The 18,490-nt window shown below is 47.3% G+C and overlaps 1 protein-coding gene across 4 annotated transcripts in view; it reads left to right on the top strand.

Annotated features, from left to right (window-relative positions):
• Positions 1–753: 753 nt before the first annotated feature.
• The window catches only part of FLOT2 (flotillin 2), a 31,220-nt gene continuing 13,483 nt past the window's right edge, over positions 754–18,490 (top strand). Inside the window, exons 1-4 of one of the 4 annotated variants that reach the window (XM_084651200.1) lie at positions 754–884; positions 10,455–10,536; positions 13,952–14,020; positions 16,230–16,320. In XM_084651200.1, coding sequence (XP_084507326.1) covers positions 836–884; positions 10,455–10,536; positions 13,952–14,020; positions 16,230–16,320 — 291 coding nt within the window. In that variant the 5' untranslated portion in view covers positions 754–835. Of the gene's footprint in view, positions 885–10,454; positions 10,537–13,951; positions 14,043–16,229; positions 16,321–18,490 lie in introns of those variants that run through there. The other 3 variants (XM_084651197.1, XM_084651199.1, XM_084651198.1) reach the window with 3 other exon arrangements.

Below are 18,490 nucleotides of genomic sequence, written 5' to 3'. Positions count from 1 at the left end.
CTCAGCACGGCGCCGCCTGACACCCCCCCCACACACACACACCCTCAGCACGGCGCCGCCTGACAGACACCCCCCCACACACACACCCCCTCAGCACGGCGCCGCCTGACAGACACCCCCCCACACACACACCCCCTCAGCACGGCGCCGCCTGACCCCCCCCCACACACACACCCTCAGCACGGCGCCGCCTGACAGACACCCCCCCCACACACACACCCCCTCAGCACGGCGCCGCCTGACCCCCCCCACACACACACCCTCAGCACGGCGCTGCCTGACAGACACCCCCCCACACACACACCCCCTCAGCACGGCGCCGCCTGACCCCCCCCACACACACACCCTCAGCACGGCGCTGCCTGACAGACACCCCCCCACACACACACCCCCTCAGCACGGCGCCGCCTGACACCCCCCCACACACACACCCCCTCAGCACGGCGCTGCCTGACAGACACCCCCCCACACACACACCCCCTCAGCACGGCGCCGCCTGACACACACACACACACACCCCCAGCGCGGTGCCGCCTGACACCCCCCCACACACACACACACACCCCCAGCGCGGTGCCGCCTGACGGACCCCCCCCCACACAACCCCTCCAATCCAACATGGCGGCTGCTCCATTTCTGCCCCCCCCCCGCCCTCAATCCAACATGGCGGCCGGGGTCCGCCCGCCGCCGGGCGCCCCTCCCAACATGGCGACTGCCCCGAGCGAGTCTCCCCCCCCCGGTGACGCGCTTCCGCTGGCGGGCGCGGGGCGGGGCGGGGCGCGGCGGGGCGCTGCGGCGGAGAGTCGGGCGGGGCGGTGCCGTTGCTGCCGGCGCCATGGGCAATTGCCACACGGTGGGGCCCAACGAGGCGCTGGTGGTGTCAGGTAGGGGCGGCGGCCGGGGGGGGCCCCTACTGGGGTGACGGGGGAGGGGCTTCGGCGGGAGCCCCCCAGCACTGAGGGGGGGCCCCCGGCAGGGGGAAGGAGGCGGGGCTGGGGGGCTCCTGTCGTGCGGGGGGGAGGGGCCCCCGCAGGGGTGAAGGGCAGGAGGTGGGGTGGCGCGCCCCCGCTCTGCAGCTCAGGGGCGGGGCGGGGGGCCCCGGGGAGCGCGGGGGGGCCCCGGGGAGCGCGGGGGGGCCCGGACGCTTGGCGGCCCCGGGGCAGGGCCAAGGCCCCGGGTGTGAAATGTCTGGGGAGGGGTCGGAGCCTCGATGGCAGGGACTGGGGGCGAAAGACCCTTCGGCTCGTCCGGAAGGCAGCTCGGGCCCCCTGCCCGCGGGGGCGGGGGCGGGGGCGGGGGGGGCACGCGAGCTCTTTCCCGCTGCCACCCGGGAGCCGCGAGGGCTGTGGCTGCCTTGCGCAGTCCTTGGTCCCCAGGCGCCCGTTTCCCGTTGCTTTGCTAGCGAGCCTTGTTTCGGTAATTCCCCGCCCCTGCCAGCACCAGCAGGTGCCTTCCCGCTGCGTCCCCGTGGAGGAGGGGTCGCCCGGGCGGCGATTGTGCCTTTCCCTGATTTATGCTCCCGTTGCAAACTGCAAAGGGTGCACAGGGGCTCTGGCTCCATCAAAATGTGGAGTGGCATTAAACGCCAGTAGGTGAGGCTGCATCCTGTAGGTATGACTGGATCCGTTGTGGTTATGCGGAATGGGCGGGCTGTGGGCAAGAGAAAGTTCAGGGCATCTACAAATAATGTTCAAAAAGGACAGGAGGACTTGTGGCACCTCTAGAGACTAACCAATTTATTTCAGCATCAGCTTTCGTGAGCTACATGCATCCGATGAAGTGAGCTGTAGCTCACGAAAGCTCATGCTCAAATAAATTGGTTAGTCTCTAAGGGGCCACAAATACTCCTTTTCTTTTTGCGAATACAGACTAACACGGCTGCTACTCTGAAACCTGGGGTTACAAAGTGATTATACGGCTGCTTCACTCCCATGGCTGTGTATCTGAAACTACGTCATCATGGTTTGCAAGCCAATTAAATCAGTCCCTTAGGCTGAAATCTCCTGCAGGCAGTGGTAATCACTTCCAGTTGGTCTATTAAGCAATCTGTAAATCTTTCTCAGAGGACAGGCCTGTTACAGAGCCTAATGAGTTGGTCTTAATGGGTGGTTCAGGCATGTTCTAAAACCTGCTTACAGGGTACAAGAATAATATTTTACAAATAGCAAAGGAATGGGAATTATCCTCTGTTTTTTTAAATTTGGCCATTAAACAAGTTTATTTTAACCCCTGATTAGTTGCTGGTTTTTTTTAAAAGCACAATATAATTATGAAAGCAGCAGTATATAAACCCTGAATCACAAGGCATGGCAACAAAAGTCTGTGGTATCCATTAACACCCCCCAAACTATATATTTTCCCATCACTCGGCCCCAGTGTGCCCAGGATAACCCATCAAATGCAATCGCATGCTGAGAGTTTTTTGGGGGGGTCAAAAAAGAATAGATATTCTTGTGGAGGATGGGTACAGCAATGACTGTTAGCCAAGATGGTCAGGGACGCAACCACATGCTCTAGGTGTCCCTAAACCTCTGACTGCCAGAAGCTGGAACTGGATGACAGGATGGATCACTCAATAATTGCTCTGTTCTGTTCATTCCCTCTAAAGCATCTGGCATCGGCCACTGTTGGAAGACAGGGTATTGGGTTAGACAGGCCACGGGTCTGACCCAGTAGTATGACCATTGCCGTGTTCTGATATATGAATACATCAATCCTGGCTATAAAGGTCTGTTCTGTAGTCCATACCGTCACCAAAGATGGCCTTTGTATTTCACTATCCAGCATGCTATGTGCTATGCGAACACCTGCCTGTTTCCTAAGAGCACTGGTTCTGTGCTCGGGGAACAGGCTGAAAGAGTCCGGGGTGCTTATGGATGCCTCATTCTTTCCTGGGTGCTTTGCAACAGGTGTTCAGTCTGGGCCCTGGCTGCAGGGTTGTGACTGTGCTAATAACCCTTTGTTTATCTGAGTGTTGAGTGACTGGTGGGTTATTAGCATGCTAGGGCAGAGCAGTCAACAGTTAGGCTTCCATGGATGTTGAGCAAGCTCTGGGGCAGAGGTAAAATGTCTGTAAATGCAGAACTTTGTGTCCGTTTTGGTTTTCATCCTTGCTGTGTGTAGTTATTAAGATCACAGTCAAGAAGTTTTTGTGTGTGATAAACCAATATTAGAACATGTTATTAACAGAGTTATGTTCTGCAGTATTGGGTTCCCTTACTAATACTGGTAAAAGAGGTCACTAACTAGGGAGATGGCTCAAATATTTTAATTGAAAAGCTTTTTCAGAATAAATTCTTGACTCTGTTAAGGAGGGAGTCTCACCATATGCCACTTCAGGGGTGTGGCTTTCTTTCAGTGCTTTTTATAGTGACATACAGTACCCCAACAAGCAATCAGCTCTCTGTAACTTCTGTTTGACCAATAAAACCCTCTGCTTGATGGCCTTATTTGGAAATCTGATTCCAAGGGCACAGGTCAATGGTGAGTGTTAGTGCTTTTTTTCCAACTCTGTGGTAATTTCTCTGGGTTCCTGTTAAGCCACATATTGGTTAGAAAATTACTTCTGGGAACTTTTAAACCCAGACTTGAAGTTCTTCTGTTCACATTTGAAAAACTATTCAGGATTTTCTGTGGTTAGGTTCTAATTTAACCTAAGGACAGCAGTGTGCTATGGGACACGTCTGTGTGAAATCTGTCCCAGAACCGAGTGTCACTCTCCATGCTGGCCATTACTGAGGCTATGGCTTCTCTCCCATGGCACTGGTGCCATTGAAGGTTTTCAGGAAAATGCAAAAGGTACTTTATCTAGACAATCAGACCGCAGTTCCCATTGTGTAAACAAACGATACTGACTGCACTGTTGATGTTGGGTTTATTTGGCTGGCTTATTTCACTTCCCTGAATTTACACTATGCGTGGTTCTCCCGCACTCTGCCAGTCGTGAATTGTGATCCTGTAATACTTACACATAAACTACATACCCTTATTGTTACTAGATATCATACATGAGCAATCTTTGAGGTGTGATTGCCGTCAGCAAATAACATCAAATGTATCCGCTTACCTTACTGACATGTCTTTACTCTGCTTGTCTCTTGAGTAATCTAGATTCCATTCAGTAACAAAATGGTCACCTATGTTTGGTGGCAGACCCTTTCTTGTATGTGTTGATGTAAGACACAGAAGGATCAGCCCAGTTTTCCTTGAGGAAAAGAAAATCACCTTTTTGACTTGTAAACAGCATTATGATATGCAGGTCACGGAACAAAGATGGACTCCCATGATCTTCTGACTAACCATGCTTTAATTCCCTAGCTTTGTAGACAGATTAAAAGTTTGTAGGCATGGTATAACAGTAAGGGGGAACAGGCAGCTCTGGCTGTCTTCTCTGCATGGGAGAGGTTTTACCCTTGTCTGTTTTGCCTTTGGAATCAGATTTCCATATTTGTATTCAGAATATATGTGTTCCTGAGAGTGAAGTTCTTACACACCTCATGCAGGGTTAGCTGTTTAAAAGGTCTTTAAATAAATGGGTTTCCATTTTCCCCTAAAATCAGAGTACCATGATAATCTGTTTAGTTTCATAAATGTGATTAGCCAAGAATCTTGAACTGTGCCTGGATACAGTACTGTTCTTTCACTGAAACCTCTTTATTTGTTACTGTCCAGTATGCAACCTCACAGCCTGTCAAGGTGGATTGCAGTGTGACACTAGCCTAAGCCAATCTTTAATACTGTTATTCAGTAATTACATAGAATTGGGTAATCTGCATTCTTCAGCGACATTGCCCTTCCCAGGAGGCAGCACTGTAGCCTTTTGCAACAGATGGAACCCAAGGTTTCCTTTGTCAAGTGCTTGTTAAGTCTCCAAAAGAGTTGGAATAGCTTCTCTGCACGTGTGGTTTGCTTCACATTGCCTTAGGGCAGGGGTAGGCAACCTATGCCACGCGCGCCAAAGGCGGCATGCGAGCTGATAGTCAGTGGCACTCACACTGCCTGGGTCCTGGCCACCGCTCCGGGGAGCTCTGCATTTTAATTTAATTTTAAATGAAGCTTCTTAAACATTTTAAAAACCTTTCTTACTTTACATACAACAACAGTTTAGTTATATATTATAGACTTCTAGAAAGAGACCTAAAAACGTTCAACTGTCTTACTGGCATGTGAGACCTTAAATTAGAGTGAATAAAAGAAGACTCGGCACACTACTTCTGAAAGGTTGCCAACCCCTGCCTTAGGGGTTTTCCCTTTAGTTTCCAGGAAGAATTTAGTGTAAGCTTTTCATGGTGTAATGTGGCACACCTTTGTTATGGCTTGTAAAATTCAAGCCATATGTTGGGTTGGTTTTTTTTAACAAGGCCTGATCTATACACTGAGTTGCACCAGTTCATTGAAAGGTGTGTTTTGAACTCAATTTAGTTAACCCAGTGCAAATGCTGTGCAGACACTTTATAGATCAGTTTAAAACTGTCATCATCTTAGCTTGTTACTGGTGCTAGCTAAACTAGTATAGCCAGTTTTTGATTAATAAGTGTCCAAACAGGAGTTTGCACTGGTTTAACTAAGTCCATTTAAATTAATTCTAGTTAAGTTGATACAACTTGTGTATGGACAAGGCTTAACTCAGATTCACACTAGTGTCTGAGATTCTGACCCTGATCTATGCCTAGACTCTGACTTCACTGCACATAAGTTTCTTTATGCATCTGTTGTCCAGTTTCATTTTTTCTCCTCCCCATCATTTAATGGTTTAAACTGCAGAAGGGACCTCTACCTTTGGGCCTCAGTGGGTTTGTCTGCTCTGCAACTGGGAGTGTGCTATGTTTAGCTCACTAGCTCAAGCCTTGCTGGCATAAGTCTGTCAACAACTTATGTGGGGAATATTTCTTTTCAGCCACAGGCACACAGCCCAGCAGGAACGGCCACCTTTGAATGTCCCCTTAATAAAATTACCCTTTTTCAACGACAAGTGACCATCCAGAAGAGCTTTATGGAGATGTCCCTGGAGAATTTCCGCTCCATCCCCAGGCACGTTAAGACTTTTCCAGTAGCTGTACTGGCCGCGAATGCATCCAAAGTCTTCAGGACAAATTAATCATTAAACACGCTTGCTTTTAAACCATGTATTTTATTTACAAAAGTACACTCACCAGAGGTCCCTACTCCGCCTGGCGGGTCCGGGAGCCCGCCTTGGGTGGGTTCAGGGGGTACTGGCTCCTGGTCCAGGGTGAGAAACAGTTCCTGGCTCTAGGGGGAAAACGGTTTCTCCGCTTGCTTGCTGTGCACTATCTTCAACCTCTTCCTCATCTTCCTAATCCTCAAAATGCGCATCCCTGTTGCATGATAATCCATTGATGGAGTCAAAGCACAGGGTGGGTTAGTGGTGGCTGCACCCCCTAGAATGTCATGCAGCTCATCATAGAAGCGGAATGTCTGGGGCTCTGACCCCGAGCGTCCGTTTGCCTCTCTGGTTTTTTGGTAGGCTTGCCTGAGCTCCTTAAGTTTCACGTGGCACTGCTGCAGGTCCCTGTTATAACCTCTGTCTTTCATGCCCTTCAAGATTTTTTCAAATGTTTGGGCATTTTGTCTTTTGGAACGGAGTTCTGATAGCATGGATTCATCTCCCCATACTGTAATCAGATACCGTACCTCCCGTTCAGTCCATGCTGGAGCTCTTTTGCGATTCTGGGACTCCATCATGGTCACCTCTGCTGTTGAGATCTGCACTCACCTGCAGCTTGCCACGCTGGCCAAACAGGAAATGAAATTCAAAAGTTCATGGGCCTTTTCCTGTCTACCTGGCCAGTGCATCTGAGTTGAGAGCGCTGTCCAGAGCGGTCACAATGGAGCACTCTGGGATAGCTTCCGGAGGCCAATACCATTGAATTGCGACCACACTACCCCAAATTCAACCCGGCAAGGTCAATTTCAGCACTAATCCCCTCGTTGGGCGAGGAGTACAGAAGTCGATTTTAAGAGCCCTTTAAGTTGGAAAAAATGGCTTAATCTTGTGGACGGGTGCAGGGTTAAATTGATCTAACGCTGCTAAATTCGACCTCAACTCGTCGTGTAGACCAGGGCTTAGAGCAGCAGTGCAAAGGGCCTTTTTGGATCTGCTGGAGGCATTTTCTGTATGTAGACCTGGAACTAATCATAAACCCTAATTTGGTTCATCTAATCTCATAAGAAACAGGCCATCTAGTTTTGTTGTTTCTGGGAACGCTTCTGACTTTAATGCAGGATCACTTCCCTCTGCAGGCTCCAAGCCGGAATACTGCTGTCTGGCATGAATCCTCCTATGGTAGTATAGCTGGCTGTATTTTATTGTGCTGGAAAAGGCAGGGTGGATGTCTGTAAATTGTAGCCAAGTAGCTGTGAGACCCAGACTTGAAGAGAAGAGGGGATGTTCTAGCTGAAATAGGAGGTTTCTCTGCCAAATCTCATTGTGCTGGGGTTTGTTTTCCAGATTTGCAAAGTTTTTCACATTGGTGATTTGTTTCTGTTTTTTCACTTGATCTTTGGGACCTGGGAAGCAGATGGCAAGATTGTAAATAGGAAATTAGTGTTTAAAGCAATTAGTTCATGCGGCTCATTCTTTTACCACCAGAGTATTCTACTGTGCCCGGATGTACAACTTGTATTAAAGAACCTATTTGGCAATTCACTCCCATTAGTAAATTCAGATTGAATCTTTCTAGAAGAACTTTATTATAACTTTCCGTATTTTCTTTCTGCTTTGGACACTATTAAGAATGATTTTACTAAATAGCACTACATGGCACCAAATCTGGTGTGCACAGATGTAACTTTCTGTGCTTTCTGGTGAGAATTAGTAAGGGTGCTGCTGCTCAGTTTGGAGAAGATTCGAAGTAGGATATTTTCTTACATTGTGTGTGAAAGAAAATAACATCTGTTTGAAGGGACACATGCTGCCATGTCTGCTCAGTGATAAGTGTGGGCTGGGAAGCAGAACTATCGAGAACGTTGTGCTGTGCAGATAACCAACAGAAAAGGAGGTGAGGAAGTGGCAGAAAGTGGAGGTGAGGAAGACAGCGTATGAGTCTGGCTAATGAACTGAGCAAGCCAGTCTCCTATCCCCCAAGAGATATTAAATGACATTACTTTGAATCTGTTTTAGGAGCTGTCACACCAATCAGCTTCTCTGAGGGCTTGCCTTCGCTACAAGGGCACAGCTTGGACACGCCCTACTTCCACAGAAGGGGTTTTTCTAATCCGTCTCTCGCAGCCCCAGTAGCTAGGTCGACAGAAGAATTCTTTCATCAAACTAGCCGCCTCTTCATGGGTGGTTAGGTGAATCTAACTGCGGCACTCAGGATACACAGTGTTTCACAGCCCCAAGTGACATAACTAGGGTTGATCTAATTTTTAAGTGCAGACCAGGCCTAAGCTTTCCCCCGATTCGGAGGAATAGTCTTCTAGCTGCCATGCAAGTTGGCAGGGAGCTGTTGTCTTGGAAGTGGGAGAATAATGCACATACAAGTAGTGATCAAAACAAACATCTAAGCCAGTGGCTCTTAAGCTCACTGGTTTCAGGTCTTAAACCTGAGCATGGCAAAAAGCGTTACTGGAAAAAACACAAAGTTAAACAACTTGCAAGCAATTGAGTCTGTGGTTTACCTTCAAAGCATGGGATGTCCTAATAATCCTGAGCCAAAAGCAGCAGGTATTGTCCACAGCTTGGGGGATTACCCCTGCAAGAACTCAACTTTTCAGCTTGTTTTTTTCAACTGTGTTGCTTTAGAAGCCTGAAGCATAAGGTGCTTTTGAGATAACACTGTCTGTGTCAAAAAGCCAAGTTTGTTATAATAAATTACCCTGCTTTTGAAACGGACACCTTCTGCCCGTTGGATTTCAATATGGCAAACAACAAACATTGTGTAGTACATTTAATAGGATTTATATTGAAAAGTTGCCTTCAGAAAATAACCTTGTGAAAAGAGCTTTGAGCAGAGGGAGAGGGGCACTAGCTTCCTGATTCTACAAAGAGAAGGAATTCATATCATATTTACTGTAAAATGTTATCTGTGGTTCTGTACAGGAAACAGGGTATCCAGCTAACCCACTCTGAGCCCTGGCAGGATTTCTTCCCCCCTTCCCCCCCCCCTCGTATCTTGGAAAGGATTTTTAATTTTTATTTAGTACTGCAAATATACGTGGCTTTTTACAGGACCTGCCCTGAAAATCCCTCTGAGGGGTTTTCTCTAGCACCCTTTGCTGCAATACAAGTGCCAAGGCATTACAATCTAACTCAGGGGTGGGCAAACTTTTTGGCCCGAGGGCCACATCTGGGTATGGAAATTGTATGGCAGGCCATGAATGCTCATGAAATTGGGGGGTGGAGGGGGGTGAGGGCTCCAGCTGGGGGTGCAGGTTGTGGGGTGGGGCCAGAAATGAGGAGTTCAGGGTGCAGGAGGGGGCTCCGGGCTGCGGTGGGGTGGGGGATGAGGGCTCCGGCTGGGGGTACAGGTTTTGGGGGTGGGCTGGGGAGGAGGGATTGGGGGTGCAGAAGGGTGCTCCAGGCTGGAACCAAGGGGTTTGGAGGGCGGAAGGGGGATCGGGGCTGGTGCAGGGGCCTGGGAGTGGGACAGGGGTGAAGGCTCTGGGCAGTGCTTACCTCAAGCAGCTCCTGGAAGCAGCAGCATGTCCCCTCTCCAGCTCCTGTACAGAGGCATGTCCAGGAGGCTCTGCACGTTGCCCCATCCTCAGGTGCCGCCCCTGCAGCTCCCATTGGCTGTGGTTCTCAGCCAATGGGAGCTGCGGGGGGGTGGGGTGGGACGGGGCATGCTGCTGCTTCCGGGAGCTGCGGGGGGGGGCAACCCCTGACCCCACTCCCCAGCTGGAGCACCAGAGCAGGGCAAGCCCTGGACTCTGCTCCCTGGCGGGAGCTCGAGGGCCAAATTAAAACGTCTGAAGGGCCAGATGTGGCCCCCGGGCCGTATTTTGCCCACCCCTGGTCTAACTCTTGCAAATAGTGTAGTTGGGTCAGCACTGAATGTACAACAACTTCAGTGGTGAGGAAAGCAACATATAAGGGGGCTTCAGGAAAGATGTTCTTCGTGTCCTGTGGATTAGCATGCGTTTAGCTCACCTCTACCATTGCAGCAGTCTCATGTTGTGTCATTACATCAACATCCCTGTGGTTTCAGAAAGATTGGGGGAAACTAGAAGAATTAATTCACTCAGCCTGTTCTTCAGCCTCTGGGGGTAGAAAGGCCAGTATTACAGAAGGCTGCTGTTTGTCAGAGAGCTGCTCTCTGCCTTTGCTTTCCCAGGAATTGAGCGTGCATTTTCTGCAATCTTGCTGGTCGCTATTGTGGCTCATCATTGAGTGGAGAGCTATTTGGAAGCAAGTTTTTATTTTTAACTTGCCTGGGGGAGATGGCTCTGTGTGTGTAACTATAACATACTTGTGCTTTCTGCTTGTGCTGCAGGTGGCTGCTGTGGCTCTGATCTAAAGCAGTATGTGTTCGGAGGCTGGGCCTGGGCTTGGTGGTGCATTTCTGACACACAAAGGTAAGGAGACCTCTCTCCTCTTGTTTGTGTCTTTTGGGTAGGTAAACCTTCAGGCTGTCAGCAGTACCTTTAGGAACATAGAATTGGCCAAACAAGATCAAACCATTGGTCCCTGACAAGCCCAGTACCCTGCCTCCAGCCATGGCCAATATTTGGTGTTTCAAAGGAAAGCTCCACGCCTCCCTATGGTGCCTCTAAACAGTTGTGCAGTGTTGTAGTAGGTGAAGTGATGGGAAGGAGCTGAAGATCCTTTTTGGCCCTTGAGGAATGTCCTGAAGCATGAGATCTAATTACACTCATTTAATGATGGCCTTTTAGGGCTGCTCACACCTGCACAGCCCTCTTTAAATCCAGCTGTGGGATTCAGCCTTTGACCATCTTGCAGCTGGGAATTCCAAGGAATGAAGGTCTTTGTGGTACTTCAAGAAATATTTCCTGCTGTTTCAAATGTACCATCTATTAGTGTCGTCCTATTCAAAATAGGACCCACATAACCTGTAGTCTCAGGACAATCTGGCTCTAGCTGCGTTCTCTGTGTAGATTATTTGCACAGAGATGCCCAGATACCATGGTGAATGATAGAGAAAGTCTGGTTTCAGCTGAAGTATTCTTCAGACAGATATTGTGTGTCTGCATGCCTCCCCCTTAAAATTGATTTTATTTTTTCCAGATACCTCAGAATCGAAGCAAATTGAGGGCCCATGTCTATGTTTAATGTTAATGAATTTATTTTTCTTCCCACATTGCTAGAATCAGTCAGTTTGGGGGAACTCAAGAACTTTCAGTTGCTATTCCACTTGAGGGAATAGCAGTAACAGGGAAACAGCTGCTGCTTTACTAAGAGGGTATAATAGAGGTGCTCTGTAGTGGGGGCTGGTTTTCCTTTGTGGCCAGTTTGGTTTGTCTGTCAGTAAGTATTGAAGCTCTGTTGGGAGAGCCATATGTCTGACAGCTATTGCCAAGCCAGTCTTTCTGATAAGGGTGCTGGTGATTTGCCGGTGGTACTGAACATACAGGGGGAGGGATGGAGTGAGGAGCAATTTTCTTCTCCTCTTACTCAAGTCTATTTTCCTAAAGGTATGCAGCCCTCTATAGTTTCAAAAACTAACTGTTACTTTGGGATTGGGCCCAAATTTCTGTTTAAAACCAAGGGATTTCCTCTCTCTCCCCAATCCCAGCCATGCGTTTTGCTTGCTGTTTGTTGTTCTTCAGTCTCTGAACTAACATGCTGTGATAGTAACTGCTTAGTCTGCAGGTCCATGGGAATGTCACAATAAGTAACACAGTCGTAACATCCAACTGACCTGTGTGGGGTTCCTCCGCACTTATAAGAATTAATAGGGAAAAGGAGAAAGACGAGACTTTTTGGTTTTGCCATAAGAGTGAAGGCCAAATGGTTATAGTTAACCTGCACTGGCTGGCCTCATCACTTGTTCTCTCTTTTGATGTGTTGCCACTGTCAGATGTAGTTAGCATGTTGCTGTCCTCGCTGTGCACCTCCATCGTAATAGAAATGACACATTATCTTAGATGCCCTTCGCTTCGGGATAGCCCCAGGCCACTTAGCTTGTGGGCATAGCAAGCTCTCATCTGATGCTGTTTGCAAATGATTCACACCACCTGTACAGGTCTCCCTTTCGGTGGCTGCCACACTAGGCTGTTACAGTGCCAGGGTACTATAGCACTCCAACCGCATGTCAACTAATGCTTGCGTTTTAACAGACTTTCTAGTAGCGCTCGTGTCAGTTGGGAAAATGAAGAAAAGCCCAGCTGTGGTATGCAGCACAGGAGAACTGATGCTTATGGTATGGTGGTTTTTCAGTGGTGTCAGGCTTCTCCCCTACACCGCTTCAGAAGTCTGACACCATGTGAGCGTTGGGAGAATAGTTACACTTTGAACAGATGGCTCCTGTCCTTTGTGTTTAAATGGTTCCCTTTTTAAGTTGCTTGAGAAAGCCCAAAGAGAGGGTCTGACACATCATTTGCAGAAGGAATAGACTTATTCAAGAGGTCTGAGAATTTGTCTAAAGAGTTAAAATGTGGGGTGGCTGGAGGGCAGGGAGAGATGGTAATTTACTAAATGTTTGTACGCTAGTTAGTACAATGGGGCCTTTTGGTGTTGCCACAATATAAATGTTAATCAAAAGTCTGGGCTACCAGGTCGTTCGTTACAAGAGGTGCCTAGGCTTAGGTTATGTCAACACTGCACTCTCATCAGTAAAACTTTTGTCGGTCAAGGGTGTGAAAAAAACGCACCCCTGCCCAATGAAAAGCACAGGTGTGGACAGCACTTGCCGACAAGGGTACCCCTCCTCATTGGAGGTGGTTTTATTTTGTTGGCAGGAGAGCTCTCTCCTGGTGACAAAGACCAGCTACGCTGCATACCTTACAGCTGCACCGCTGTAATGTGTGCAGTGTAGACATAGCTTTAGTTACACACATTATAGAGAGCTCAGAGGCACCTTACCAGGCATGTCAAGACCTGAGTGCAGGATTTGATTCTTCTTTCAAGAACCAATGACCTCCTGAGTAACTCATAAGTGCAGTGTAAGTAATGAAGCTTCCTGCATTCCCATTTGCCCGAGAGAATGAGACTTTCCTTCTCTTGAACTAGAAAATCTCCCCAGGAGGACCAGTCAGAAGGGAAAGCCAGAACAGCTGCAGATATTGCACAGTTGTCGGAGTGAAGCCCTGCTGGTTCTGAACGGGGAAGATGAAGTAGTATTTAGTGCTGGTCAGAAAACAGAATGTCCATCCCATAGTAAATTTTGAGGTTTCATAAAACATTTCATCCTGATTCAGGACAAAAATGAACAGCTTTGGAAATATTCTGTGGGCAGAAATTCTGAAATTTCAAATGTGGAGGCCTGGAATGGAATGTTTCAGCACATTGGGGGCAGGCTCTTGTCAATTTCACTTTCTCCTGGCAGGCAGAAAATGAAACTGACAAGAGCCTTCCAGGTGGGGACTGTCACTTCATGTTCCTAGTGGAAAATTGAATTTTTTGGCAAAATTGAAAATTCCCTGAAAAAAAGAATTGATTTTGTTAAAAGGGCACTGACAGAAAATTCCTGAACAGCTGTAGCAGCAATGTCCAGGTGGCAGGAAGCTTTGGTTTTGCAGAATATCTAAATGTAGGGTTCACAGCCAAAATTACAGAGCAAACCATGTTGCGTTTATACAATCTAAATAAAGCTACTAGGCAGTGGCAACGCCCCCGCCCCCAGGCAGAGAGAGACTGGGCTGTATCTCTGCCCGGCAATGTTAGCGACTCAGGAGTGGGCAGCGGGAGATGTGGAAAGTGATGGGGGAAAATTAAAACCTGAAAGTCCCGTCTGTCCTTTGCGTTGTGTCGATTATTCTCTGGTAACTGCTTTGTGTATTTGCTATCCTACCCTTATTTATCGCTGCTCAGACTGTCTTTGGAGGTTATGACCATCCTCTGTCGCTGTGAGAATATTGAGACGTCGGAGGGGGTCCCACTGTACGTAACAGGGGTTGCACAGGTAATAACCCACCAGCTTCCTAACATTGTGTCTAACCTTCTTCTCTCCCTTCCATTTTGTGCAACAGCAGCAGCAGGATAACATAAACACTAACTTTTCCTCTAGTGGGACAACAACTAGATCTCAACACCCTCCTCTTTTGCCCCCTTCTCTGGTGTTTGCCTTCTGGTACACTCCATAGCTCTGTAGGTAATGTAGAGAGATGCTACTGACGTATTCCAAATTCAGGGCCAGGCTGGCTCCTTTCAATAATGCTGCAGACATTCCCTCTTTCCTATGAGGGCACTGTCCTCATCGTGTGCCATGTGAGAACACGGGCCTCCAACACTACATGTCAATCGCAAACCAAACCCAGGTCAGGCTTATTTGAGATGGGAGGGGCAAATTGTGATGTAGGGTTTTTGTTGTTCAAGTTAAAGCTGTGTGTGGAAAATTCCTAATGTGACTGGCTCATTGACTTGTTCCCAAACTTGTGCTGTGAGATTAAACCAAGTCCTTCTATTCCCCACATGGCGGTAATACCCATCTTGAATGTTGTTGTGTTTTAAAAGCACAGTATGGAAAGAGCCCATCTTGTTTTGCTTCACATTTGACTGATGTTTTTATGGCGCCTAAAGCATCTGTGTAAGTGCTTATTATTTATCAGTGAGTTTCCTTCCACTGGGGTGAATCTTGGTCCGCTCCAAGGACTCATGTACGCTAAAGCTACAGCAGAATCGGGGACTCATTACCATATTTGTTATAGTTCATAGCGTAGATAGGACAATTAAGTGTTCCCTAACACAACTACAGCCCTGTATTAACTGTTAAATATAGCTATAAACTTGCCTGGCAGAGATACCCAGTTGTATGTACTGTACAGCAGGATCTGTGTAATCAGCTCCCATGCCTGCATGCCAGTTTAATTAGGGTGATTGCAGAGCGCAGACTCAGTGCAGTTCATTTGAATGATTTCACAGAATGGTAAAGTGGCCTGTTCAGTGGATACTGCTGCCTACTCATATCTCATGTGTGTGAAATGATGTTCGCTGACATAAACCCTCTGACCTGTGCCTCTTTGATTTGATTCAGAGCTGGTTTGTAGTGGCTGCTAGCCAAGTCATACTTACTCTCCTATAATGGTTTCAAAATTCCAATGCCTTTTATTATATGTATCTGCATAGGAGTCTGGGGCGTGCACACAGCTCTATGGTTCTATCTAACTCCTGACAGGCAGCGTCCTCTGTTCTTCCAATCACTGACCTTCACCCTCCTACGCACAGGGCTCTGCCAGTGTACTTTGGTCCTAACTAGTAGGATTCCAATGCAAGGAATGAAGAGGAAAAAGGATTGGATTGATACAGCCCAATAGCTTAAAATTCCTGTTTGTTTAGCTGATACTGAAAAGTAGTCGTGGCCCTAGAGGGCCAAGGGCTCTCAATTTCCATAAGCTTTGAGTCACTGAGGAAATGGGAGACTGCTCGGATGCCTGGAGCTGCCCTGAAGCAACAACCTACATCTGGATTAGAATTCCCAAGCTCATACACGCAAAGTGGGGTGGCTCTCAGTCCTGGGTTTCATATCCTGATTACCAGGACATTAGTTATTTAAAAAATCAACTCCTGTCTTGGACAGTGAGACTGGGAAGGATGACTACAGGCCAGGATGTCTTTAAAATGTACTTGTGACTCTTCTCTGAGCTCTTTCCCTAGAGTACTTCTTGATGAATGTCTGAGCCTATGGGGTCTGCACAGGTATTGTGGTATCTGTGTAGCTACTCCAGTTAGAGAGATGAAATCTGGCCTAGTGTTCTCAATCTGATACTGTACTTTTAAAACTAGTGACACTGACCAAGCAGATCATATGCTGCCTTTTTATTGGGCAATTTGTAATATACAAACTTTCAGATAGAGGGGTCTTTGCGGGTTAGCCTGTAACCTGCTAGTTAACTCAGTAAAAGGGAGGGGGTCACGTTATCTTGTTCAATCTGGCTTCCCGGCCTTTCTCTGTTTAGATGATGTCTAAGCATTATTTGAAAATCTTACTTCCTTGGCCAAAATGACCTCTCTAATTATGAACCGCGTCACTGGACAGCATCCTTTACATTACCTATAAGGAGTGTGGCAGGTAGCCTAGGGCAGGAGGTAGAGGGGAAACGCTGACAGTGTGTTACCTGGAAACGTGCAAATGTTCTACGTTTTTTGGCAGGATTTCCCTAGAGATAATGACGTTACAGCCCAGGTGCGAGGACGTAGAGACGGCGGAGGGGGTAGCTTTAACTGTCACAGGTGTGGCACAGGTACAGTAACTCCAAAACATCATTTCAGGAATGCATGCCTCTAACCTACCTCCTAATTTTTTCCTCTTAAAAGGTTGCTGTAGTCCAGGAACAGAGGTTATCTGCTCTGAAATGAATTCTTGTATGACAACAACACTGTCTCTGTTGTCAGTTCATACTACAGCATGTCCATGGAGTGAGGGAGGGATGTGACTTCTCCCACCCTCCACAGAATCATTGCTTCCTTTCCAATGTTCTGTCTCATTCATTCATGCAGCATGAGGTGTGTATTGATGACGTGACCTACTTCTAAAAGCTGTAACGTACCACAGTGCCCCTTGAGCTCTATCTGTCATTTCCCAGAACTGAACCATTTTGTTCTGAAATCACATCCTGTTGCTTTGCATTTCCTAGAAATGTAAGTAGCAAATGGCCTTAAACCCGTGAAAGTCTACTGCCTTGTTCTAAAGTGGGAGTGCGGAATGTTGTCTTTATAACAAACATGAGCGCACTGGCATTTCCAGACTATCATGCGCAGCAGAATGGGTGTATGCAAGCCCCAGTCATCAAACGATAACCTGTATCCGCACTGATGCTTCAGAGAGTATAGTCGTGGTTAGAACACAGGACTGGGGGTCAGCAGATCTCTTCCAGGCGTTCTGTATGGCAAGCCAGTTAACCACTATGTGGCTGTCTCTCTAAAATAGGAATGGTACTGAACTACCTTTCAGGGGACAGCAAATTAATTCATTAACATCTGGAAAAACTCTGAGAACTTCAGATGGAAAGTGCTAACACAATGTAAACTGTATATGTCAGTCTTAGCAAATCATTAATTTCCACTTGACTGCTAACGTTCACATAACAGAATTTCTTGCATATTGGGCCAAAGTGAGGACCAAATGCAGGTAGTTGTGCACTTCACACTCTGGTTTCATATATCCAGAGACTCTCCTGTTTTCATAAACGTTGTCTAAGTAGCCAGCCCTCACTCTGATCTAATTCTGCAGCATTCTTTCCTAGGAAACCCTGATTGCCAGTGGCTTTACTGTGGCAATAGTATAATGGAGAGCTGACTATGATACCAACTGATTCAGCGTTTGCTATGACACGGGCTGCTGAATGTCCCATTTTAAAATCCAATGCAGAGCTCACTTGATTTATTTTGTATCCTCTCATAGCACTCATTGCTCTTTGCTGCCAAAAACAAGAACCCCAATAACAAATGTGTTGCTGTCCTCTGGATCAAGAATTAATTTTAAGGATTTGTAACTCTTTGGGGTAGAATTGTAAAGGAATCCACTGGTCACATGTAGCTTATATAGGTTTTAAGCATGGGGTGGGGAGACCTACAAAATAAGACAAATATTTCCATAACTTTATGGAGTTCCATTAGAAAGGCTTTTAAAGTAAATCAACTTTTTTCCTTTGTGTTGCATTGTTCCACTGCGGTATTGTACTAGTGCATAAAGATAGAAAATGACACTGACAAGAAACCAAAGTGGAACTGACTAGTTTGTTTGCCTTCTCTAAGGCATGCATCAAGCAAACAAAGGATCTTACTCCAGAAAAGTTTGATGCTTTGTTCTGATACTCTAAAGTGTTTGTAACATAAATAAGGACACGCTTCAAAAAGAATGTCCCTGGGCAGTGACCCTTTAACACTTGGTAGCACATCACTTTCTGTGTCAGTGGGGTGCTTTGGGACACACTGGGATTGGCAGTATTGATCTGTACCTCTACACTAAACCCTGCAGCTGGCTGGCTTGTGCCTTTGCTCGTTTAATGCCAGGTTGACCTGGGGGTGGCAATACTGATTGGCTAAAATGGGACTCTTTTTGCAGAAGCACTTCGACTTCATGCCTGCTGAAAATTCCTTTAATTGTTTGAATGGTATTTGAAAAAAATCACTTGCTGTGGCTGTGCCCTATGTGACAGGCTGGAGGTATGTGGGGTTCAAATCATAAACTCCGTTTGGTGTTATGATGCCATTTGGACTGTAAACTTCCTGTCACTTATGTATTGTGACCTCCATCCAAGACATGCTGGGAAAACGAGTCTGGTCCTGACAGAGGCAGTCTATTCTGGGCACCGTGCTTTGCTAGGGGGTGGGACACCTCCTAGAGGGTCCTCCGCTCTAAATGGTTCTTCTGTACAGGAACAAGAAGTTTGCTGCCAGGAGGACTCACTA

The sequence above is a fragment of the Lepidochelys olivacea genome (assembly GCF_965140295.1).
Source record: "Lepidochelys olivacea isolate rLepOli2 genome assembly, chromosome: 17".
NCBI classification, from domain to species: domain Eukaryota; kingdom Metazoa; phylum Chordata; order Testudines; family Cheloniidae; genus Lepidochelys; species Lepidochelys olivacea.
Note: the sequence above shows the minus strand (reverse complement) of the source record. Positions and strands in the feature narration are given on the sequence as shown.